At 37.5% G+C, this 24,116-nt stretch overlaps 1 protein-coding gene across 17 annotated transcripts in view; it reads right to left on the bottom strand.

Annotated features, from left to right (window-relative positions):
* LOC143217063 (uncharacterized) overlaps window positions 1-24,116 on the bottom strand; it is a 277,026-nt gene that overhangs the window by 845 nt on the left and 252,065 nt on the right. For 11 of the 17 annotated variants that reach the window (XM_076440789.1, XM_076440785.1, XM_076440784.1 and 8 more), the window contains 7 exons: window positions 23,886-23,948; window positions 12,376-12,402; window positions 9,650-9,703; window positions 8,427-8,453; window positions 4,442-4,477; window positions 3,349-3,477; window positions 1,361-1,628 (listed from right to left, as the gene is read on the bottom strand). In XM_076440789.1, coding sequence (XP_076296904.1) covers window positions 1,503-1,628; window positions 3,349-3,477; window positions 4,442-4,477; window positions 8,427-8,453; window positions 9,650-9,703; window positions 12,376-12,402; window positions 23,886-23,948 — 462 coding nt within the window. In that variant the 3' untranslated portion in view covers window positions 1,361-1,502. Of the gene's footprint in view, window positions 1-1,360; window positions 1,629-3,348; window positions 3,478-4,441; window positions 4,478-8,426; window positions 8,454-9,649; window positions 9,704-12,375; window positions 12,403-15,415; window positions 21,646-23,885; window positions 23,949-24,116 lie in introns of those variants that run through there. The other 6 variants (XM_076440783.1, XM_076440791.1, XM_076440788.1 and 3 more) reach the window with 6 other exon arrangements.

Genomic DNA, 24,116 nt, shown 5'->3' with positions numbered 1-24,116 from the left:
GAATGACGGAACGATCGGATTAGAAATCGGTTTCGCGGATGCGACCTCGAATTTGTTAAGCAGGCCTAAATGAAATTCGTGTACATAATACGCTCGAAAGAAGTAAGAAGATTCATAGCGTCGGAACGTAAGTACAAGTGCAACGTAAACGTAAACGTACAACGCGTTCACGTATAAACTGCGATTCCTTTTATAAGAGTTCAGTTTTCGTGTGGGCATCTCATTGTTCATCGAACAGTCGCTATAGCTTAAGAATTGTATTGTCGTGCGTGGAAGCAATCGGGTGGGTATGTAGTCAAGAATACATGCATCCGAGATTAACATTGCTTGCTCAAACTGTTCCAGGCGCCCGGATCATGATGTCCTCATTATTTTAGAAAAGAACAGGAATGGAAGGGAGTCCGGAAAACGGGTAGTCGGGCCCTGACTGTACTCGAGGACATTGGAGAGCAAGAAAGGGGCTCTCAGTCCTAGACGTGTGATTATTCCTACGTCTCTAAAAAAAATAAGAAGGGTCTGTCCTCATTATAGAGGGCAGGTCGGTCGCACTAATAACCAACCTACTTTCCACGTAGCCATACGTATTCTGAATTCAACTATACTGCTTTGAAAATTATTTAAGATGCTAAACTGTAAGACAATGCAGAAAAGAGAAACGATTTTTACAAACCGCCAAGCTAGGGAGAGCGTTTGAACATATTCCAATGTATATCTGGGACAACCTTCTCAGAAAGGGATAGACAGGTCTACACGGAAAAACTAATGGCTTGCCTGCGGACTTTATGCTAAATAAAATGATTCCGAGTCAATTATCAAAAGCAGAAATTCAGTGAAAATATATTTTCCCTTTCAATCACTTTAATAAGTTGAAAAGAGTGAAACAGTAGTCAGAAATTCTTCTAACGGTTTCACAGTTTTGTATTTCACGAGTTCATTCTTCTTGTTAATGCATAAAATCCACAGTCTTCTAATAGCATAAAGGAACTACAGTAGAATCTCGTTTCTATAATCAAGCTGATGCTGAACGTCAAATATTGACTTTCCACAAGCAACAGAATGTTCGGATCGAAACTGTTTCATCAATCTGAATTTTCCAAACGTCTTATTAGATATAGATATTTCTATTTTAACAATCTGAAACACGAAATAAAATATTTTACTGTGTGCATTGTTATAAGACAGTTAATTCGGGTTATCCGAACTGCCTTATGTCCGGAAGGTTTGGATAATCGAGGTTCTACTGCGGTCAGTTACTCTACAAACGGGCATTCCCAAAATAATTTTCGGTACATAAGCGGTGCGTTGTTTTTGCAGACTGAGCATGCAAAAGAGTTAGTGTAACTACGGGATTTGCAATTACCAGGACCACGTTAGTTTAGGAGAGCAAGGTGCGACGAGTGATGAGGGGCGATGACGGTGGTGGTTTTTGGTGGTGTATTGGTGGTAGTAGTGGTAGTGGTGGTAGTAGTTGATGGTGATTAGGGCAGCGCACAATGAGCAATTTATTGCTCGGCTAGATTTCCGTTTGGATCCGCATAATCATCGTATTCCTCTTCTGGCTCTTCGTAATCCGTTTCTGCTGGCTCGGGTCCTTCGACAGCTGGTACCGAGGTACTAGTGATGTTCTGCTAAGAGAATCCAAGCGATCGTTGCATCGACTCTGCTCTTATAGCTCGTCCCGTTTGTTAACGTTTACGATTGTTAGTATATTTTTATAGCAAGGAAATAATACTTTGATTTAGGAACAATTTACACACAAACAGTTAACAATCTACCACTGAAAGATAATTGTAAAAATGTACAAAAATCGTGTAATCGTACAAGTATTGACACATTGTTAATTTACGTATAGTTACTGTACAGGGTGTCAAGAAATTATGTGTGAAAACCGGTACAGCATGATTTTACCGTTAAAAAGTTTTGTACAAAATTGTTTGGTGATTGTATCATGTTCTATTCGTCAAAACGCGATGCAATCATAAAAAAATATGACTTTTGAACAGATACAAACTTTTTTAACAGGTACTACTAAGTTTTAGAATTCTACCAAATGATATCATGACATAATCGAAAAAGAATTCAAATGGTAGCTACTCGTTAATGATAAGGATAGAGAGACAGCAATTTGTACAACTAGATCCATAGATCTATGAATCAATAGACTTGAGGATCTGTATCGGGATTAATATTCTGTCTAGAGAGATTGTGACGCGGTATCTCTCGATAAAACTCTAAAAATTGTAGATAAACATTGCGTTGCGTATAACACGTGCTCTTAAATGTGTCAATACTAACAAGATTTTCGGTTTTTGTATATTATTTTATATTGTTAGATTAGTAATGTCTCAATGTAACAATATGTTGCATCAATATCTTCCACTCCTCTACCTTCAAAGAAACTGCATAAACATATATAGAAAAATTGTGTGCTTCCCAACTTTGGTGTTCTGATTTGAACAAAATTTCAACAGTAGTTTCTTTTTAGACGAAAACTTGTATTAGTAGGATTTTTGACACCTCAAAAATGGGCACAGAGATTAATCATGTTAAAAAATGTAATCTAATCTATGTCATTGTGTTTGTTGTTTATATTGCTTATTGGTGATAGGTTGTTTAAGAACAAAACTAAAGTATTTGCTAATTTTCTTAGGGATCATTTTATATCATTTAACAATTGTTCTTTTTATTCTACACCTCCACAGATATTACGTGAAACATCTTCTTTACGTTTCACAAGCGATTTTTCTTAGATTTAATTCTTGTTTGACGATCACTCTAGTTTTTAGCGAAAGCAAATAAATTGATGCGATCCGACACTTTAAAAACAGTTGCGAAACATGTTTGTGTTCGATATGAATTATGAATCGAAGTAACCGAAGGTCACACAAACAACGCACATCATAAACATTACGTACAATAACATGTATAATGTTGTGTCATGTATCTACGTATATCAGAGAATCTATTCTGTCAATGGCTAAATGATATAAAATATGTACATATATGCATTTAGAAAATTAATAATGAAAATACATATAACAGAAAATGTACATAAATATTGGGTTGGCAAATAAGTTCGTTCGGTTTCTCAGAGTGGATTAAATCACAAAAACTGAACGAGCTTATTTGCCAACCCAATAGCATGAACAGTGACATAGATTCGTGTAAACATTGTCGTAATATCGTTCACCGATATGTACAGGAAAAGTGAGAAACGTTAAAACCACTTTGCCACGAGTAATTTCGTAACTTTCGAGTCGACAAAGATCCTCCTAAACATTATTTTATGTCCGTATTAAACAATTTAACCGAATTGGAAGACGGACGTGTAGGAATAGATTGGATTACCTGAGGTGATCCACACCCAGCTAGCGGCAATCCGTCGCTACCTACTGGACAGGGTGCATCGAGTCCTGGCACACCCTGATCTCCTTGGCTTCCTTTGTCGCCTTTCTTACCGCGTCTTCCCTGCGGCCCCTGTATTCAGACACAAGAATGCTTTTTCATGTAAAATGATGTAGGAGCAAGTGTTTGTGCAAACGTGCAAATAAGGCCAGGCACAAGAAAGATTCTCTCTATGCACTATGTATAATAGTATATTGAACTGTGCAGAATCCGCAATTGAGCATAAACGTCTAAACAAAGGCGTTAACAGATCTTCTGCTCTACTATAATTCAATCTCTACGTAATAAACAGTTTCCTCAATTTCACCGTGTACTTGAAATGTCCTTCAGTTATCCCTTTGCTGGATCTCGAAAAGCTAATAACGATTTACATTCTAGTTTTTTCTTTTATTTCCGTTTCACGGTTCTGATTTTAACGAAATATGTATGTTGCGTATTCATACGAAATCAACGAGTTATACACGCTGGTGGCAGCACACGGAAATCGATGCATGGAATCGATGGAAAGAATCGATGGAAAAGAATGGAAAATGAACGGTACGAGCGTCACAGAGACGCTGTTATGATTTTTATGAAATTAGCATGATGTTCATCGGATTATACGCTGTTGTTCGATTTTTATTTTCCGTTGTCTTTCAGTGGAACAGTAATCACGCCGTACGGTCGCAAGCGAATAGCGAACGGTTGAATTAACATAGCTGCGTGTTTCGAACGATGATTCATTAGCTACGGTGACCTTGGACGCAATAGTGGCATTAATCGCACCAGTAACGACCACGGTAAGAAGCAGAGCGACGATAACTGAAGTGAACAAACGATGGCGACGATATAATGGCAGATGAGATACGGAGCACATGTCGATATAATGCAAACAATTCCGAAACTGGCAATTGATCTCTAGCGTGCGATACCTCTCGCGTGCCTGAGATCACATCGTGAGATACACAACGAGTTCAACGAGTTAATCCGCCTGATTAAATCATTATTTCCTTGCCCCGCTATTTAATATTAATAGTCGAATTACGTCAATACTTACAGATTCACCTATATCACCTTTCTCTCCCTTCGGTCCCTGGAATTGGTACGCCAAAGAATTTATTTTGTTCTTCGCCTCTTCTCTACATGCACGGGGTGCGTCTTTGTTCTAAACATCTCTGATCGTGTATACGGTCATGCGGATTTCATTTCTGACGTCGTCATACGCGGCTACGATCATCGACGCATCGAACAGTGTAAGGAAATTAGTCTACGATCGGTCAACTACTTTGGAGCAAGTGTACACAGGGCGAGTCACCCGAGTCGAGACCATGGTTGCCATATTCCGCGGGAACCAGGCCCCTTACCGCTGCGCCCCTAGCCCAGCTGCGCCGCTGAGCCCGTCCCACTCTTCCCACTAACACTGACGCGTACCGCTAACTTAGCTTGCTCCACGCGGTACGCGTCAGTGTTAGTGGGAAGAGTGGGGCGGGCTCAGCGGCGCAGCTGGGCGAGGGGCGCAGCGGTAAGGGGCCTGGTTCCCGCGGAATATGGCAACCATGGTCGAGACAGCTGAATAACTATCATACTTTCTGAGGGGTCCCGTGGAAATCACCCACACAGGTTTCATCGACAGTTCTCACCGACAATAACTGTGGACGACAACGAGTCTAGTCGACGGCAGTATTATTCGATATTAAGGCTACCGGCGCGCCCGTGCAAGAGTGTGGTGACACACGCACCCATCGCTAGATCCCGCATATACGTATATGAAATTACAAGGTTTACAAGAACACAAAATGACGCTTCAACATTGCAATGAGGAGTTCAGAAGCGGTCAATTGTGATTGCTAAAAGTCAAATCTGTCTGGCCCCCGGTGCCCAAAATGCATATTTTTACGTTATCGAGGAAAAATTTGTAATATTCGGCAGATGGCCGCCACTGACAGATTTTCGTAAATATTGAAAGATTTATCGTTCGAATCGAAAAAATCGTTCTGCATCGACATAGCCAGGACATGTACAAAGGCATTTGTAACGTGCAGTTTAGGAAAGAGACAGTGGTGCTACTAGTGTAAAATTTCGGAACCTCGAGGTGCTGTATTTTTTTCCAACCCATTTTTCGTGTTTAAATAATTAATTAATCAACTAAAAATACACACCACCATCTGTGTACATGTCCTGGCTATGTCGATCCAGAGCGATTTTTTCGATTCGAACGATAAATCTCTCAATATTTACGAAAATCTGGCAGTGGCGGCCATCTTGTGATATCATGCTTGCTTTGGATGCCTTGCGACAGGCGGTGTATCTGCCGAATATTACAAATTATTCCTCGATAATTTATCACAATTGACTGCTTCTGAACTCCTCATTTGCAATGTTGAAACGTTTTGTGTTTGTTGAAATGTTTTGTGTTCTTGTAAACCTTGTAATTTCATATACGTATATGCGGATCTAACATCGTTTGACAACAACGTTAGCCGACTACGTCTAATTCTTCTTATAGCGCAATCAGATGATTGCATAAGTTATGCCTGATTTGAAAATAAAATTCGATGGTTAAATTGCAAAGAAATACAGCCTTATTAATCAATTATATAGTCACCATTCTTTTCTACAATTACAAAAGAATGGTGACTATATAATTTTCTTTTACACTCCACCGTGCAGAGTACAGTTTGCTACATGATGAATATCGGGCACGACCTTATGCAATCATCTAATAATTATATCTTTATACAAAAAAGTAAAAGTGTCGGTGCAGAACAGTTCAAGAAAAAGATGTCAGCTCCATCTTTAGAAAACGATGTTACTATCGGATAATGCTGTCGCCGACTAAGGTCCTTGTCTGTTAAAGACGTTGTCGGCCAAAGGTATCGTCGGTGAAACCTGTGTCGGTGATTTTCATGGGACCCCTTTCCGAGACAGGAAGAAACGTGTGGGACAAAAATTGTTTAGGATATTCGGAGGTGAACTTAATTTTTTTGAATGGAACCGTACACTCTCGAACACCTAGGAGTGTACCCCTTCTTCTCGAGGTCGTTTTAATAACTATATAGTCATTCAAGGTAATTCAATGTTATAAACGCGGAAAGGATGAAAAATAATGGTTCATTGTGAATGTTTACGAAATCGAACATTCTCGGCTTTATTTTCGAAATCAAACTAGATCGGAAGAAGAGGACACGCGGGAACAGTACAAAGAGCCTTTGTGTTGTTATTAATCACCGCATACTTTACGTAACGCCTCTACGAACGACTCTGTCTTTCCAGAACATTCCATTTCATAAGCGTACACAAATATTTTTCATGCTTAAAACGTGTATGGCCTTGAATGACCTTCAGAGGGGCTACAATCCTCGGTATCAAAGAGTACAGGGTTCCATTTAACAAAATTAAATTGACTTTCGAATATTCTAAGCACCTGACAAAAAGCTTTGAACAACTTTTGACCCAAACGTTTCTTCCTATCTCATAAAATATGGTAGTTGTTCGGGTGGCTTGTCTCGGGTGACTCACCCTGTATAAATGGAATAAGGTAGATACGTTAAGCCTACTACTCGTTCTCTTTTACATTCGCAAGAAAAAATTGGGCGATCCAAATTGTGAATTCTTCTCAGCTTTAGAGGTAGAAGTGAAGAGATGATGCGCTTCTTCCTCTCTCTCTATGATTAATTAAAGCTTACTGTCGTGAACAGCGTTCTCAGTACAAGGTTATTCGACTGGTTCTTGCCAGGCTGTGAGTAATACAAAATCTGATTGTCTGCAATTGCTTTTGCAGAATAAACAGAGTGTCCCAAAGATGTTGCATTTCTTTGAAAAAATGTAGAAGTTATTCAGGTGGCTTGTCTCAGGTGACAAGCTCTGTATATTGTACATATATTACTGCTTTAAGGAGTATTTGAATTTGAGTACTTGAACTTTCGAATTTGTAGACAAGTTTTGGGGTGGCAGATTGATGCCAAATCAAGAGTAGATTGCATACTAAATTCATGCAACAAATTAATTGTTACTTGAACCTTTTTTAACGTCGAATGACCTTATGTTGAGATTCTCTGAATACAGTTATTCATGATACTAACGAGAATAAGAAGATAGGAGGATAAGAAAAGCTGTACCATGCTGTATAAAAAGGTGAAGGCGACCACAAAAGTTTCATTGTTCTTCAAAATGAAATTGTTTCCCGTCAGCTAGTAAACTAACTCTTCTAACTTCTAAAAAAGTTCAAGACCTTTGGCTCGATTTTAAAAAAGTTATCATACACGGCGTACCAGATAAAGTATTATAAGCTGTTTTCTCGGAATCTAATGAAGATACCGAATTAATTTTCTTTTAAATTAAATGGTTAAGGAGGGCTAATATTTTACTAAAAAATACAAATACACAAAAAGAAAACGTTCAAGTAAATGCTATTGAGTTTAATAAGAGGTTATCGCAATAACAAAAAATCAATAATATTTTCCATTATACAAAATGTTGGGGCCCCCTTTCTCCGCCAAAAAGTTAGGCCAGAAAAATTTGATACGTACTAAAATATTAGCCCTCCTTAACCATTGAATTAAAAAAAAATAAAATTAATTGTAACACTTTATCTGGTACCCTGTATAATATTTTATATATGTATAATCTCTTTAAACGTGTTCAAATATTACTTTGAGTGACTGTACAATTTTAGTTGAAGTATTTTTCGACATCATTCATAATTTCAGAGACATTCAGGTGGAACACTCTGTTGCTGTGATCTTGTCTGCAGCAAGATTTTCGAAAATAATGTTGATATCGAAAAGCCCTTTTTAAATTTCAGTAGGAAGCAGATATTGAATTGTATGGAGAACTTTCGGAAGTGTCTTTGGTGTGTGACGAGGGAAGAAGAGAGGTGGGACGCAGTTTCGGCCGCTCCATTTCATGCAGAAGAAGTAAAAGAGATGAATTTTGGAGCAGTTCCCGGGGTAGATCAGGCAGATGTATCGTCGTTACCCCGGGTTGGTTAGACTGTGTCGCAGTCACACCAAGGGACGAGCGATAATCGAATGCCACTATACCTCCGTGCCAGGAATTCCATCAGTACCCTGGGGACAAACAGAGTACATCGTTGGCATCTCGACAGTAGTATAATGGAATTCTATCCGGACGGAATATCGTTTTCTACGCAAATCCTTAACGATCGAGGACATTCAAAGTTCTACAAAACACGTCGATTGCCGAGAACATTAACTCTTGAAAGCTACCGAGCGTCACTTTGATTTGTTATGTTTGTAACTAAATGCGGGAGACGATTTGTTTTCATCCAAAAAGTAGTGGTCACAAAACGATATTTATTAAAATTAATATTTGTTAATATTTAGAAATTAACCACTTTGCACTCGGCGCTATTTCAACTCGAAAATTAAACGTTTATTCAAAAAATTTGAAATTTGTTCTTGAAAAACGAAGGTCCGAAAAATACGCAGAGTAAAAACGGTACATAGTGTTTATAATAATTCCCTCGGGAAGTAAGTTAGCGTTTCTAACGAACCGCTCTAAAAATTTGGATACGTAAACAACTTAACAATAATAAGAAAATTTTCACCAGGTGGAATCTCAAAAACTACATGGCTGTTGATCTGAAATTTTGAGAAACTATTCACGCTGAATTTGTCGAAATTATTTTTATTAAGAAATTACCGAGAAATGAAATAAATTATTTATTTTGGTAGGGGCGATAACGATAAACAAACTGTTTAAGAATCATCTTGATCTTTTTTATTTTACTCCAGCCTGAGATTTCTAATTATCTGCGCTAGCAAGACACGAGTGATTAAAACTGTACAATAAATTGTTCTGTAGGGCGAAAAAGTAGCTAAATAAAATTATAAATAAATTAGAAGAAAATTGTTAATGAGATTGCCCCTTAAGAGTTAATAAATTATCCCGTAAAAACAGATCTAAAAAACCAAAGAAACGCTTACTGTTTTATACAAAGCCACCACTAAACAACTTTTTATTGAGATGCTAATTAAATCATATTGAAATTGTAATTGGTGTGTTTAATCTGAGGTACTAAAAATTTGAAAGAATATGATCTTCATATTATTTTCAATTTGAATACAATATAAGTACAAATGATGTAATATTAAATATTATAAAAGATTTGTTTGTACTATATTTTCCATGTTTGATAAAAATACTCCAACACAAATTGGGCGGACTACTGGGTTAGAGAACCGTCAACTTACTTCCCAAAATAATTTTCTATAATAGTTTTTGGATGGTACAAGACACTTACAGGTAGTCCAGGTTCCCCTCTTTCTCCTTTCGTGCCTGGTTCTCCTTGTGCACCCTGTAAATATGAACGACCATAACGAACACTGCACTTTGTATAATACTAGCCCTCGCAAACAGTTCATGGTCGAGTACAGCAACATGAAACTAACTAAACGCAATTGTATATTAAATGTTCAATATACCAAATCAGTAAGAACAATAAAAAAATTTATAAATATTGATGAAAGAAAAGAAAGAGACATAGGCTCCTATATCTCGCAGTTAATGTAGACAATTTTTATTTTGCACAAAAGTCCGCAGTCCGGCCATTTGCCTATCTATATTTGATCAACTTGTATAAATTATACACACAGGGTGTCCCAGCATCGGTAGTACAACCGTGGACGGGGTGATTTTACAAGAAAAAACAAATCGAGAATGAAGAAGAACATTTTTTTATTTGAGGCTTCGTTTTCGAGAAAATCAGTGTGAATATTCCCGTGTGATGGATCCCGATACAGACTTTTGTTTATGTTCGTACTAATTTAATTCGCCGAATACAGTTGTGTATGCAGCATAATGGGCAGCATTTCCAACAATTTTTGCATTAATAAAGTAAGCTAGTAACTAAATTACATGTCTTATTTTCATTTAAATCCACTCTAAATCCATAGGTAGAAATGAGTAATACAGCACATAATGTTGATAATAATATGATTAGTACTACTTGTGAGTGACATTGACTTCTATCGAGATCCATCCATCTAAATCTAAACCATAGTTAACTGTACTCGCTGAATATTCAAAATTGATTTTCTCGAAAACGAAGCCTCAAATGAAAAATTGTTTTCTTCATTTTCGATTTGTTTTTTCGTGTAGAATCACCCCGTCCACGGTTGTACTACCGATGCTGGAACACCCTGCATACGTTCTGAAAATTTCATTGAATTTGGTTAATTGGTTTACGAGTTATAAACGATCAAAACTGGTAAAAATTGAAATCTTTCAAAATTTCGGCCTTTTTCCCATTTTTGATCGTTTATAACTTGTAAACCATTTAACCAATGTCAATGATATTTTCGGTGCGTATACATATAGTCGATACGAGTTGACCAAACACATCTGTTAAATTTTCGTTATTGGGCCAGCTAATAAAAGTAGTGAAAATCAATTTTTACTAGGTTTTTCGCAAATTCCGACCAAATACATTTTTCCAAAAAATATTTCTTAGACGTCATTTACTAAACTAATTCTTCTAGCCTTACAGAGAAATTGAAGTCGTTTGGTACATTCATAAAAAAGTTATTTTTATTTAAAGTGTGTTGAATCAGGTATGCTCGTTAGTGTACTTCTATAAAGCTGCGACAACTACACGCTGCGGAATAATGCAAATTACGCCTCGTAAACGTAAAAGTAGGAAGTTTGAGGGCGATCGCGGCCTAGTTTGATCTTTTATCTAGCGTTTTTGACTACTTAAAAACCCCAACTTTGCATTAGCGAGAAATGAGAAGGCGCATCCCGCACCCTTGCAATCCTGGAAACGAGTCTACCCCTTTAAGACTGAGAAAATAATTTCCCCTTAATATTTGTTAGTTTAACAAACGTGTTTCGTTTGTCTATGTAGCAATCGACTATTGAAGAGTTCATATAAGAGTCCATCAGACGTGCGATCCTGACAAACTCTCCTCTTTACTAATTTTGTTTACCAACGAAACATAAAATTATTAGGGGTGTGCGAGATCCCGGTCGGGACGGGAATTTCTCGCGAGATCGGGACGGAATCCCGAGTAAATATTGTTTGAATTTTCGATCGTATGGTTGTTAAATGAATAATATGTTAGTGTTCTCGGCGCAACGGTTCGATCAACTAATTACGAAAAAGCAAATTTTGCACGTTAACTTAAACTTTCAACGTTTCGATCCACGTGTGGATCCTTTTCAAGAAAGTAGAAAAACTGCGTTTGCTTTATGGAAATCTTAAAAACGGAATTGAAATGTCTTAACACATGCTGTTCTCATGTCGTGTTCAGTAGCTTGAAAGCTACGTTGAAAGTTTAAGTTAACGTGTAAAATTTGCTTTTTCGTAATTAGTTGATCGAACCGTTGCGCCGAGAACACTAACATATTATTCAGGAATCCCGACATTTTGAAGTTTCTCCATACTTCCAATAATTACAAGAATCGGGAAGCCATTGTGTTCTCGAAGATTACATATCTTATTAGTCGGGAAAGTTTATGTTAGTAATATTGTAGAAAGAAATTGCGAATAACGATACTTTCGGGAATCCCAAATATTATTCTATATCCCGTACATTGTCGGTGTATAGAATATTCCCGCGCATACTCGGGAATCTTGGATATTTTCGGGAATCTCGCACACACCCCTAAAAATTATAAATTCTGCTACTATTTATCAGCTATTTATTGACGAATGATGGAGATAATGAACGTGTTAGCACAATAGGAATCTTTGTTATTTCATAACGAACTGTTTCGTGCAAAATGTTTGAACTATGTACAACATCGTCTTGTACTAGCGAGACATAATTAGCTTCCAGCTAGCCTCGAACATGTTTGACCGATCACTCTTTGCCAGGGATAGTATCCATAGTAACAATACCGTGAAACTCGCAACCATAATCTACGCCCGAAAGATGAAATCAATGGATGGAGCGTAGAAAAATTGTCGATCCGAAAATCATAAATATAATGTATGATTAAACGGGTTCACCCCCGAGGATTGCTCACCTTCATGCCGTCTAATCCTGGTGGCCCCTGAAAGGTAGAGGAAACCGTGTCAGATTCGTTGATGTCACCTGACGATTAAATTGGTATCGAGTACGCCGGTTTAAATTTGTCATTTTGATTACTGAGGAATTTTTATTGGACGCCCTCTACATCGTCATTCGCAGCAATATTGTATCCTGCCAAGCTCTACCTAGGATTCTCAAACTCTGAAAGTCTATCAAGATGATACTCTCTTCAACGCTCTTGCTGACAAATGTAGTTGCTCACTATTGCTTTTATCATCTACGAAACATCGAGTCGATTATCTCTTTAGCGACAACCGTGTGAACACGATCGACGACGATTGCGATGTACTTCGAAGTAAATCGTCAACTAATTTCTCAAACTAATGCACACGCGAGAAGTTTCGATGCAGCAAAAAGAGTCCAGCTGTATAACAATGGCTAAACGACCTCCATGCCAATTGTCATTTCTTGTCCTGCGAGGCAATGCTCTTTGCCTAAACGTGGGATCTCTAGCACCTCTTATACTCCATTCAACACTACTCTGTAAAACTTCAGATGTCTACCGAGATAGGGGCGAACCTCTACCCCGTGATACAGGGGTGGAAAGCCTAAAATTCAACTTGTATTCTCTCAGTTTTTACTGGTGATATTTCGATGAAACAGAAGCGAAAATGAAGCTACGAACTAGCTTTAATTGGGATAATTTTTTCAGAATTTCAGATCAGTTATGAAGGGTTGAGAAAATTATATCCAGAAATCGTCGAAGTTGAAAGATAGATAACTGTTCTTTCTCAGATTATTTAATAATGTCCTAATTGACCATCTTGAAACTTTTCTACATAATACACTCCTCAAAAGAATTAAGTTTACATGATCATAACTCCGGCCAAAATTGCTGTATCGATATCGTTAAACAATGATTAGAAAGCGTGAAACCTCTAGTTTCAGATGCTCTGTTTCAAATTGTTGCTATGTTGATTGTTCACAAAGTTATAGCGGGATAAAGACAACATTGACGGTTAACAAAAATTTTGTGCAACTTTGGAACATCACATGGGGAACAACAAAGTTTCTTGGTAAATCGCGTTAATATCATTTGGAAGGGCTATCTTTCCTGTGTGAAATGTGTGGTTGTTGATTATTGTGCGATTTTTTTTATTCGAGTTATTCAACATTGAAGTAAATACGAGCTTTTTAACTTTAACTGGCTCCAGAAAGCGAAAAAAATCGATTTCTTGCAAAATCCTCGGGTCGTATACAAATTTTGAGACCAGATTTGAAATCAGCGTGAAAAAATCTACGAGAAATGATATATAGCATGTTAAAAAAAATTTTTTTCCGCGCGTGGTACTGGAGAAACCACATTTTCTTAAAATTCTACATGTCTAACGAATTTTCTCAAGGTTAAAAAACGTTCGTACCATAATCTCCCTATTTTTCCCATATTCTGCAAAGTTTCAGCTTTAATTTAAAAAAAATTTCATCGCTCTACCTCATTTCTATCGAAAGTTCTTTGATTTTGAATCGAGTTTGGTCCAAATTTTCCACTGTGGCGCGATCATTTCTGCTCATCACTAACTTCAAACACAGCTGTCATACGTAAAAAATTGTCGCAGCGAGTTCGTGGGGTACTCAATCGAATCGGCAGATTCTCTGCTTCAATCTGACGTTCGGATCATGGTATTACGATCATTTCTCGCCGAGATATAGCGAGCTAAAGGAAAAATGGAAATTGTGCATTTTTTAAGCATATTTTCAGAAACACCTGGCATATCGAAATGTTAATGAAATTGAAAAAACAAAAGAAGTGCCTTGAAGAGAAAGAAACACTCTTTCTATTGCTTTTTTGCACAAGATTCTACGAAAATTTTTTCGCTTTCTGGAGCCAGTTAAAGTTAAAAAGCCCATATTTACTTCAATGTTGAATAACTCGAATAAAAAAAATCGCACAATATTCAACAACCGCACAATTTACACAGGAGAGATAGCCCTTCCAAATGATATTAACGCGATTTATCGAAAAAATTTGTTGCTCCCCGTGTGATGTTTCAAAGTTGCACAAAATTTTTGTTAACCGTCAATGTTGTCTTTATCTCGCTATAACTTTGTGAACAACCAACATAGCAACAATTTGAAACAGAGCATCTGAAACTAGAGGTTTCACGCTTTCAAACCATTATTTAACGATATCGATGCAGCAATTTTTCGGGTTCGCAGAGGTGATCCCTTCATTCTTTTGAGGAGTGTAGTTACGTGACAGAACGTTATCCCTGATTTCTTTAAAGGTGTCCGATTGACTTAATAAGCGATTTAAAATTCTGAAAAAATATCCTAAATACAGCTAGTCGCTAGTTAGGTAACAACGGAGAAAATGGAAGGCGAAGTTCAGGCTTTTCACCCCCATACTACCTTGAAACGAAGTAGTCGAAATCTGAAATTCGACAGAATAGCGTTCCAGGCAAGAAACATTGTTTTGCAGACAAGAAAACGGAAAATTCGGCAGGGGGGCTGATCGTCCATGTTTATTCGACTGGACCCTTCCACGAGCAAGGCAGAAATACAACTAAACGGGCGTTAGGCAAGGGAGAAGAGAAAGAAAGGGAGCTCGAGTTCACGAAAACATTGGAGAGAAAAACAAAAATAAAAAGAACAGAACGGTGGCGCAACGTACCAACAATCACGTTATCGTTGTGGTTACAGCAAATCAACACGTGTTATTTCTCTCTTTTCTTTTTTTTGTTCTCTTTGGTTGTTGTATATGGTGTTATGTTCGATTGTTCCGCGGAAGGAGCAGAATTCGTGGTTAAAACAACGAAGAAAGAAGTATAAATAAAGGGGGGTTGTAATAGTAGAAGTAGCAATAGTAAGTAGTAGTAATAGTAATAGTAGTAGTAGTAGTAATAGTAGTAAGTAGTAGTTACACAAAATGGTCGTCGGTACGCAGCCTAAGGCAAAATGCAAAGCGGTATGTCCACTACAATTTTATGTGAAGCGTTGAAATAATTTCGAATAGGGCATCGTATAGAAGCAAAGGATACAGGCACATGCACATTCTGTTTATTAATTGGGACAATGTAAAACAAAATTTGTTAGACTCAGAGTATTCATATACGCAAGAATTCCGTCGTCGTATTCTTCTCTGCAGATTTTCTCTCGTCAATTACCAAGCGCGCCGTTTTACAATCTCAACTCACACATACGCACGCACGAAATAATAAATTCATATGCTGTTCCGCATACCTTTATGCTTGTCTCTCTCTCTCTCTCTCTCTTTCTGTCATGCATGTATATATATGTGTACACACACGATCCATCCACGTATGTAAACCAGAGTCGCCAGAGATTCAGACTTGTGTGTCCCCACTCTACCTTCCCCTTCCGCGACACCTGTTCCCCCACGCTTCCGCCCGGTCACGTGACGCGTTCCGTCTCTGTCGTGCATGTCTCAGAATGTCACGTGACTGGATCCGGTACTGGCAGAGAGAGGAGGGGTAACTTTTTTTCCCCCTTAATTGCGAGTTGATTATCCCTCACCTGGCCACTCTGTATGTAACATGTATATGCATATATTAATAACGATATGCACATACACGGCATACGTATACACAAATTATACACGCAAATGTATAGTACTCGACCAATTATACTCGTTTATTCTCGAGAAACTCCCTGGGCACGTTCTCACGTGTATGGACATAGAGCCATCCATGTACGCGGGGGTGCACGTTCACAAATATAATGTATGCTTTACTCGCATAAACGTTTAACCGCTAAAGAGCTTCATCTACACGAAAGCTCCGCACTTTTTTTTTTTTTGTCACTTATCCTGTTACCTTAGTCAAACTATTCGCATTAATTCTACGGTTTATTCTTTTTTCGTTCCTTTCTCCTTCTCGTTTCGATTAAGGGTATAAACAGGGAGAAATGGGAGATTCTTTTGTTTTTCTTTTCTTTTCTTTTCTTTCTCTCGTTCGCTCGTTCGTACGAGGCGAATAAAACATATGTTCACACGCGCGCTGTGTAATATTATTCTACACTGTACAATTTCGTAATTCCCCGTGCTCTCGATCGCGTATGAAAGCGAACGACATTCTGCATACTGCAAGTGACTAGGCTCGCAAATAAGGGTAATTCGTACACTTGCATTCGCAGATGGCGTGTTATCGTACATCGCTGCCACTGCTACTAATACTGTGTCTCTCGCAATCGGATATCTTTTGACTCGTTGCACCGACCGATCTCCGTACTTCCATCGTATCGAACAACGCGAATTCGAGTCGATTCGAACCGCTAATGGAATTCACCGTTCGTGTCTCCGCAAACGAGGCGTCGTTGTCTCTCGAATTCTTTTCGTGCTTGACCTTTCGAAAACACCGAGTCGACTAGTGCCAGGTTATTCCACGAGTAACATTCTTTTGGTATAAACAATTTGCTGGTACATACAACCAGAAAAGGGGCGATTCTACATGAAAAACTAAGTGGAAATTTATAAAATTTTTTATACAGGGTGAGTCACCTAACGTTATCACCACAAATATCTTTGTTGTTTTCAAAGATACATGAAATGTGTCTCGAGGACAAAGTTGAATGAGGTTGAGGACAAGAAAAATTATGTATGTCGAAAAGTTAGTAGTTCAGGAGATATTTCACAATTCAAATAACTCTAAAATACCATAAAATACCACATACCATCTAAAATACCATTTTAGAGTTATTTAAATTGAAATATCTCCTGAACTACTAACTTTTCGACAAGCATAGGTTAGTACTTTTTTATAACGAATGTCCAGCTGCATCGATTGATGTATTAAAAAATACCTCATTCCGTTTAAAAAAAGAAAGTTGACCTTCACCTCACCTTGGAGTGTCCACCGGGAAAAATAAAAGTCCCACCACATGATATCCCCCTCGGTACTGAACAACTTTCATCTGAAACATTTTTGCGTATTATCAATATTTTTGGAGATATTCGTCTGTAACGCTTTATAATTTCCACCCTGTATATGAAAAAAGTAAAAAATTTCTGGGTCCCCAAGTTCAACTAAATTTTTTCAGAATCAGACTTTGTTTTCGAGGAAATCGACGTTGAAAATCCCTCGAGTTCGCGTGCTTAGTATTTTTTCGAAGAAGTAGAATCGGTAGGTCATGAACAGACGAATTATCAAACTCGATTTTCCCGAAACAATCTTCTTTTTAGACATATTTTTTTTTTATATATAGGATTGCCCCCTTTTCATAAATGTATAATAATCATTTCAAGCATTTGCTAAAATTAATTTTCTTTACCAATTACTTTCTACTACTTATACTTCATTTATTACATTCAAAGTCGAATAAAGCTCATGATACTGAATAAAAGTATGCAGCTCTATTTAAAAACAGATTGATGACACATTAATGAGAACAACTCTTCTCTGTTTCTGTTCATTATGAAGAATAAGCGAGATATTTAAAGTGATCAAATCAGGTTCAACAGCTTATTAAAAACGTTTATTTATAATTGGTATCGATCATTGTTCTCTACGATTCTTTGATTTCGTTTTTAATGATTTCTTGACCTTTTTCAAACGCAACAAATTCCTCATAGGTTCAGGAATGCTGCAACAAGTGGTTATTGGTTGCTGCAAGGTCCTGGATCTTGTCGATGAGTGCAAGTAGGTAATTTCGGTATTTTAAGGTGAAATGAAATCGAATTTCTTTATTCAAGCAATGCACTTTAATCAATAAAATATTTTCATTCTTTTTGGCAAAAGATCATCGAACAAAAGGGAAAATATCTTATTCGTTAAAGTTCATGGCTTGAATAAAAAAATTGGGCTCTATTTACTTTCTTGCCAACCCAATATAAGAGGAGTTCATTAACGTTCTAACACATTACGTCAGTGCTGGGCACATTTGCTTGAATTGAGGCTAAACAGTCCCCATCATAGCACCCACTATCCCCTACCGCCGCGAGAAGCTACGGAAGGTGAGGCAGCGAAGACACGTGACTGCATGAAAGAGAGATTAGTGGGGGAAGCAAGCGTTTGAGGGGCCCCAACAGTGCCCAGCACTGCACCACATCATCCATAAGAAAGACAGCTTTGAAGAAAGCTAGAAATTTTAATTATAAATTGCATCCACTTTATACTTGCATTCTATTTTGAACAACAATGATTTTGTCGACAGCCACTGCTCGAAATCAGCACTGAATTTTGTCATTGAAACAACGGTCGATGTACATAGATGATGAAAAATACAGAAAACGTTATTCGTGAGATGACCTGACACTTGATGAAAAACTTACACGATATGTAGTCTCTAAAAAGAATCAAATTATACGTTTCCTTAACCAAAAAATGAACAACATTCTATCAAATCACGTGCGTCATATTGTCGTATTGGAGCATTCGATACGAAATGTTTCCAATTTGAATTGGTAATTGCCGCAAGCAAGCTGGAAGAGTTGTGAAATCGAAATGAGTCGTAACGTTTGAAAAATATACTTTCCTAAAATAGTGTGACTATTCGTTAGCTTTGCAGAAATGTTGGTCAATCGATAAGTAAATTACGAGACAAGGATATCTATGTGTAAGAAATCGTAATATAAGCTGAAAGGAAGTAATTGAAAAAATTAGTTAGAAGTATCCGATAAAAATTGCTCATCTGAGATTCTGTTCATGATAAAACTAAGGTTTTGTCTTTGTAAATACATATATAGTTGGTACAAACGACAAGAGATTTTTCTAATTGCAAGTTATAGTTCCTCGTTGCAACAAGTGTTGATGATTAGTACCTATATGTTGGCAAGTAATAGATCGATATGAGTTTGTTAACAATGAAAGACGATATCTTTACTCATTCCTGTTTGTTGTAAAATAGAGAAGGAGAGTAGTAACTTACGTATTGACTGACTCGGTATGTCTTGTGCATTGCATAACAAAATATACGATTGCTAATCTAATTAGAAAATAAAGCACTATTTTTTAATAAATATTCACATACAAGTTTTATTATTAACTAATATCAGTATAGGCCGCAACGTGTTGTTAGTGAAATTTATATTCTAGTTAAGCATTGTCCACATATTGTACAGATCCGTCGTAAAAGTTTGCATACATTTGCCAAATTTGAAATATTTAACAAACATTTTGAACATTTCGTCGATATTTTGGTTTTTCATATTCTGAAACTAATAATTCTAATAACAAATTTTGTGCACTTTAAAATACCCCTGGCAACTGTGTTTTCGATTTATTTATTCAATAAAAGATTCAATATCTTTCGAATGTCCAACATCTTTGTTTCCTTTAAATGTTTTCAATTTGACACTGTAAACAGAATTTTGCAACTGACTGCATATAAAATCTTTGTAAGTTTATACTTGAATGATCGTTCCAAGGTTAAAATTAATTGTTAACAGAAACATTAATATTAAAAACAGACTTTGTTCTTTGCTAACGAGAATGATTCAGGAAAGGCAGATGTATGCTGACTTTTATAACTGATTGTACCTTGTACATTGATTATGTAAATCATTACAGTAGAATATTATTTGCAAATTGATCTTGTTTGTTGCATTTTGTTAAGAAATGGCCTGGCACGGAGCAATAAAATTTTCTAGCGATAAAAATGAACAGTAAAATGGAAAACATATAATGTCAGTCTTAAAGTAATCAGTCCACAATGTAATTAGCTGTGTCAGGCCCGGGCAACTTGTGGCTCGCGAGCTCTCCCCACTCCTGGGTCCTCCCCACCAAACTCTTATGGAGTGTAGGAGGAGGAACCGATACACCGGTAGTGGGAGTCGTGAAGCGACAACGGGGAAGAAATTGCCCGGACCTGAGGCATGTTAACAACAACAATTTCATGTATTATCATGTTTGCACGAGTGTGTACAGCAACCGAAATTCTATTGTCCCCTAACGTTGAATTTCTTAAGCATGCTCAAAGTAATTACCTTCCTGTTAGAATCATCGACTTTTCGGTTGTACAATCGCGGAGACTATACATATCTTCATCTCTATTACTTTTAACACCTTGCTTTTTACTACGAACAATATCAAACAGAAGGTTGCCTTTAACTTGTAGATATACATTTCGCTGTATAGTCGTTCACCTATTGTTCGGTTGATGTTGAGACAAAATCAACGAAAGTATTTCTTCCCTGAGGAAACAAAAACTATACGATGTAAAAAATGTTGTGCTTCTAAAAATGAGATTCTTCACCGATATACTAATGCAAAAACAAATATATATCGTTTAGGCATTAAAATCGTTGATTCAGTCTCAACGTCTGCTAAGTATATGATAAAAGCTACAAATATAAAAGTCATTTTACATGTGAGATGCATAAAAAGTCAAATATTGTCACTTTGCAGGGCCCTCTTAATTATACGTATCTATATGGTCAAAATAATTTTGTTAGATTCACTAACGACAAAACTGACAAGTTTTGATGATAAAATGAGACGATAAACCATCGTCTAACCTAGGCAATTGGTGCTCCGAGAGTCGATCACGTAGAATCGGCTACCCCCACCCGGCTGGCCAGCGCGATAGTGGGAGTAGCCGATTCTACATCATGCACTCTCGCAGCACCAATTGACCAAGTGTGGTCTAACTGATACACTGTTTAGACAAACTTTGAACAGAGGAAAGTAGCCGCAATTATTTGACTTTTACCTTTTGTATTGGTGGTAATGAAGAGACGAGATTATTCTTTAAAAAGAGATCGAATAATGTTAGAATAATTAAGACCTGGATAAATATAGTGAAAATATTATATACAGAAGCTTCTCAAGGAAAAACTATTGCGAAATCGTAGATGAAGCTTCCTTGTAATTATTAAGAGATTAATACAACTAAATTTCATAAACTTTTTCCTTGTGTCCGAGTACTTCTGTGTTCTTTTTATATCTCTCTATTTACTGTGGCGCCATTTTTATCTATGACAGCTCTTTATCTAGGATTTCGTCAAAACTTTATATTATACTACTACAAAAAAACTGAAGCAACTTTTCCATTTAATTTTCTATTCATCTCTCATTTTATTTCTATTTCAGTTTCGTCTTGCTTTGATTTATTAAATAACAAGAATGATTTCGTCTTCGGAAGATAAATCTTCATCGATGGAAGAAGTCAAGTGTGATATGATTACTTTACCTCTGTGCGAAGTTTCATTACGAGAATGGTGTACCGGTTCGGTAATGCTCCTCGTGGTCAAAAATCTGATAATTTTCCTGCAGCGCTATCATTGCATGGATCGATTCAAATTCCAATTATTCTGTGAACAGAAGATACATCTAGGACCTATAATTACCATGTTCTCGACCGGGGATGGCAATTGTATGCTTACGTAAGTACATACGATTGGCAATCTCACTGTCTGCAGCATCGCCGATGCGAGCTCTTTGCAACTGCTTTGCATCACACATATGTATCTGGTTTCGTGGGGAATCTCTTCTGATCTACTATCGGCTTGATACACAAGTTCTATCGATTACGTTCCAAGCGAAATGTAGCCTCGAAAATAACCAATCGTCACATACGCATTTTATATTATTTTTAACATTAACCGTACCAGGTACAAAATGTATCGGATATATATTGTTTTATAAAAATTACAAGACTGAATTTATTTAGATTCTTCACAATTTTTATAACAATCCTTGCTCGAATAAAGAAATCTATTGAATAATTTCTAATGGAAGCATCTTCATAATTTCAATAATGAAAAAGTAACGTCGCGGTACGGTTAGTGTTAAGTGCAACTCTTCAGTACGCGGTGGAGAAACGTGAATGAAACTAACGAAGAGAAAAAGAATTGAGAGACGAAAATGTAAAGGATAACGAAGAACGGGATTGGGTTAAACTTCACCTTAGGGGATCCAGACATTAGAAGTAAAGAAAAACTGACCGAACACTCTCAGAGAAAACTGTACAAATGGAAAATCTCAGACGCGATATACATATAGTTCGCGATTAAGTAACGTAACCGTGCCGCGCGTAAATAACTTAGAACGTGGTAGAAGATCCTTTCGGGAAAATTTATCGGTAGAGCGATTAACGCGATCGATAGAGATTTGTTATACGCGGTTTCTTTGTTGCTCGTGCTGTGTCGCTCGCCTATATCTCTCGTCATTTGAATTCACATGATTTTCCTCGGTGTAGACAGGATATGCGATTACACAGGCAGTGATATCGAGTATGTTAATAGGACGGATGGTAGTGCGATCGTCGGCTATAATCATTACGTTGGATAAATAAGTATACAAATACCGATAGAATACATATTGGCGATTCGATATCGAGAAAAAGAATGAGACACACGTCGAACGATTTACTCGTACACTTTAAATATTTATGGAAGACACTTTGTTTTCCCCGAAACACCGCCCTTTCGTCACACATCAAACACAGTACCCACAAATCAAAATCGAACAAGTACTCCTGTCGTTTTTCCATTTGCGATGTAGTGCTTGCACACGCTGTCGTTAATGTAACATGTAAGTACAATCGTGTCTCAATCGTTTCGAAATTAATACACGAAATATGTGTATATGTGTGTGTTTCGTTCATGCGACGAAGTAACTTCTCTTACGGTATAAATTGTCCCTTAGTACCAGGTATCGCGTGTATCGAGTGATATCACAACCGTATCTGGTATTCCACATAACGGACGGTCATTCTGACTCTCTCTCTCTCTTTCTTTCTTTCTTTCTCTCTCTCTCACACACTCTCTTTCTTTCTGTCGTCGTTTATTCTTGATGTATCTACACATCGTAGTAACTCTCTCGCTTCCCCTCTCTCGCATTCTTTCTTTCTCTCTCTCTCTTTCTCTCCTCCTCTTTCGCACTCTCTTGCTCTATCTCTCTTTCTCTTTCTCTCTCGATCGACAACAAGCGACAATCGACCTGTTCGATTCATCATGTTTGGCCGACATCCTCGGAAAAGTCTCGCGGCCGAAAATAACAGCTCGAATGCGACTTACTAACATTCATTCACGCAAATTACATCTTATCGAATAAACGCTCTAGCGATATGACTGAATCTCGAATCTTGTGTTTATATTTATATTTATATATATTTATATATGTATAGAATGTTGAGAACTTCCAAAAAAGTCGTCAACATGAACAGACGTCTCTCTACGAGGTATATGCAGATGCTTTTGCACACGTTGTTGTTTTCTTTTCTTCTTTCTTTTTTTCTATTTGTCTCGCGCGAATCGTCTCTCTCTCGTCTACGATTTAAATTATGCGTGTTGCTCGACGATTATCCAAAAAAAAAAAACAAAAACGACGATTGTTCACACACGGTGAATTTATACGACAGAACATATTGTATTTCTTTTCTTTTCTTTTCAAAGAGGCAATCAAGGAGCTCGCTGAGGTTACGAAGAAGTACGACGCCTTGTCGAAAAAGCGACAATCGATTACACTGGTCGTTAGTGAATGGCTATCAATGATTCAGCAGCGAGGCCAATTAACGACGACGTTAGGAACGAGAGGTCCGCGTTCTTACCATAGCACCAGGTTTCCCGGAATCTCCGGGTTTTCCAGATTCTCCTCTCAATCCCATGGGGCCCTGTGAAACAGACGCAAACATCCCGGATCAGTGACGCAACCCTAATCTCGCCGGGACGTGTTATTGGATCAACGCGCAACGAATTTCATCAACTGACTAGGACTAGAGAGCATCCCGTAAAGCAATTTCGTTTCTCGAGACACATTTTTCCGTACATTTCGTAAATTA

Source organism: Lasioglossum baleicum, chromosome 16 (assembly GCF_051020765.1).
Source record: "Lasioglossum baleicum chromosome 16, iyLasBale1, whole genome shotgun sequence".
Classification (NCBI taxonomy): Eukaryota; Metazoa; Arthropoda; class Insecta; order Hymenoptera; family Halictidae; genus Lasioglossum; species Lasioglossum baleicum.
The sequence above is the reverse complement of the archived record's forward strand: the minus strand, read 5'-3'. Positions and strand labels throughout refer to the sequence as shown.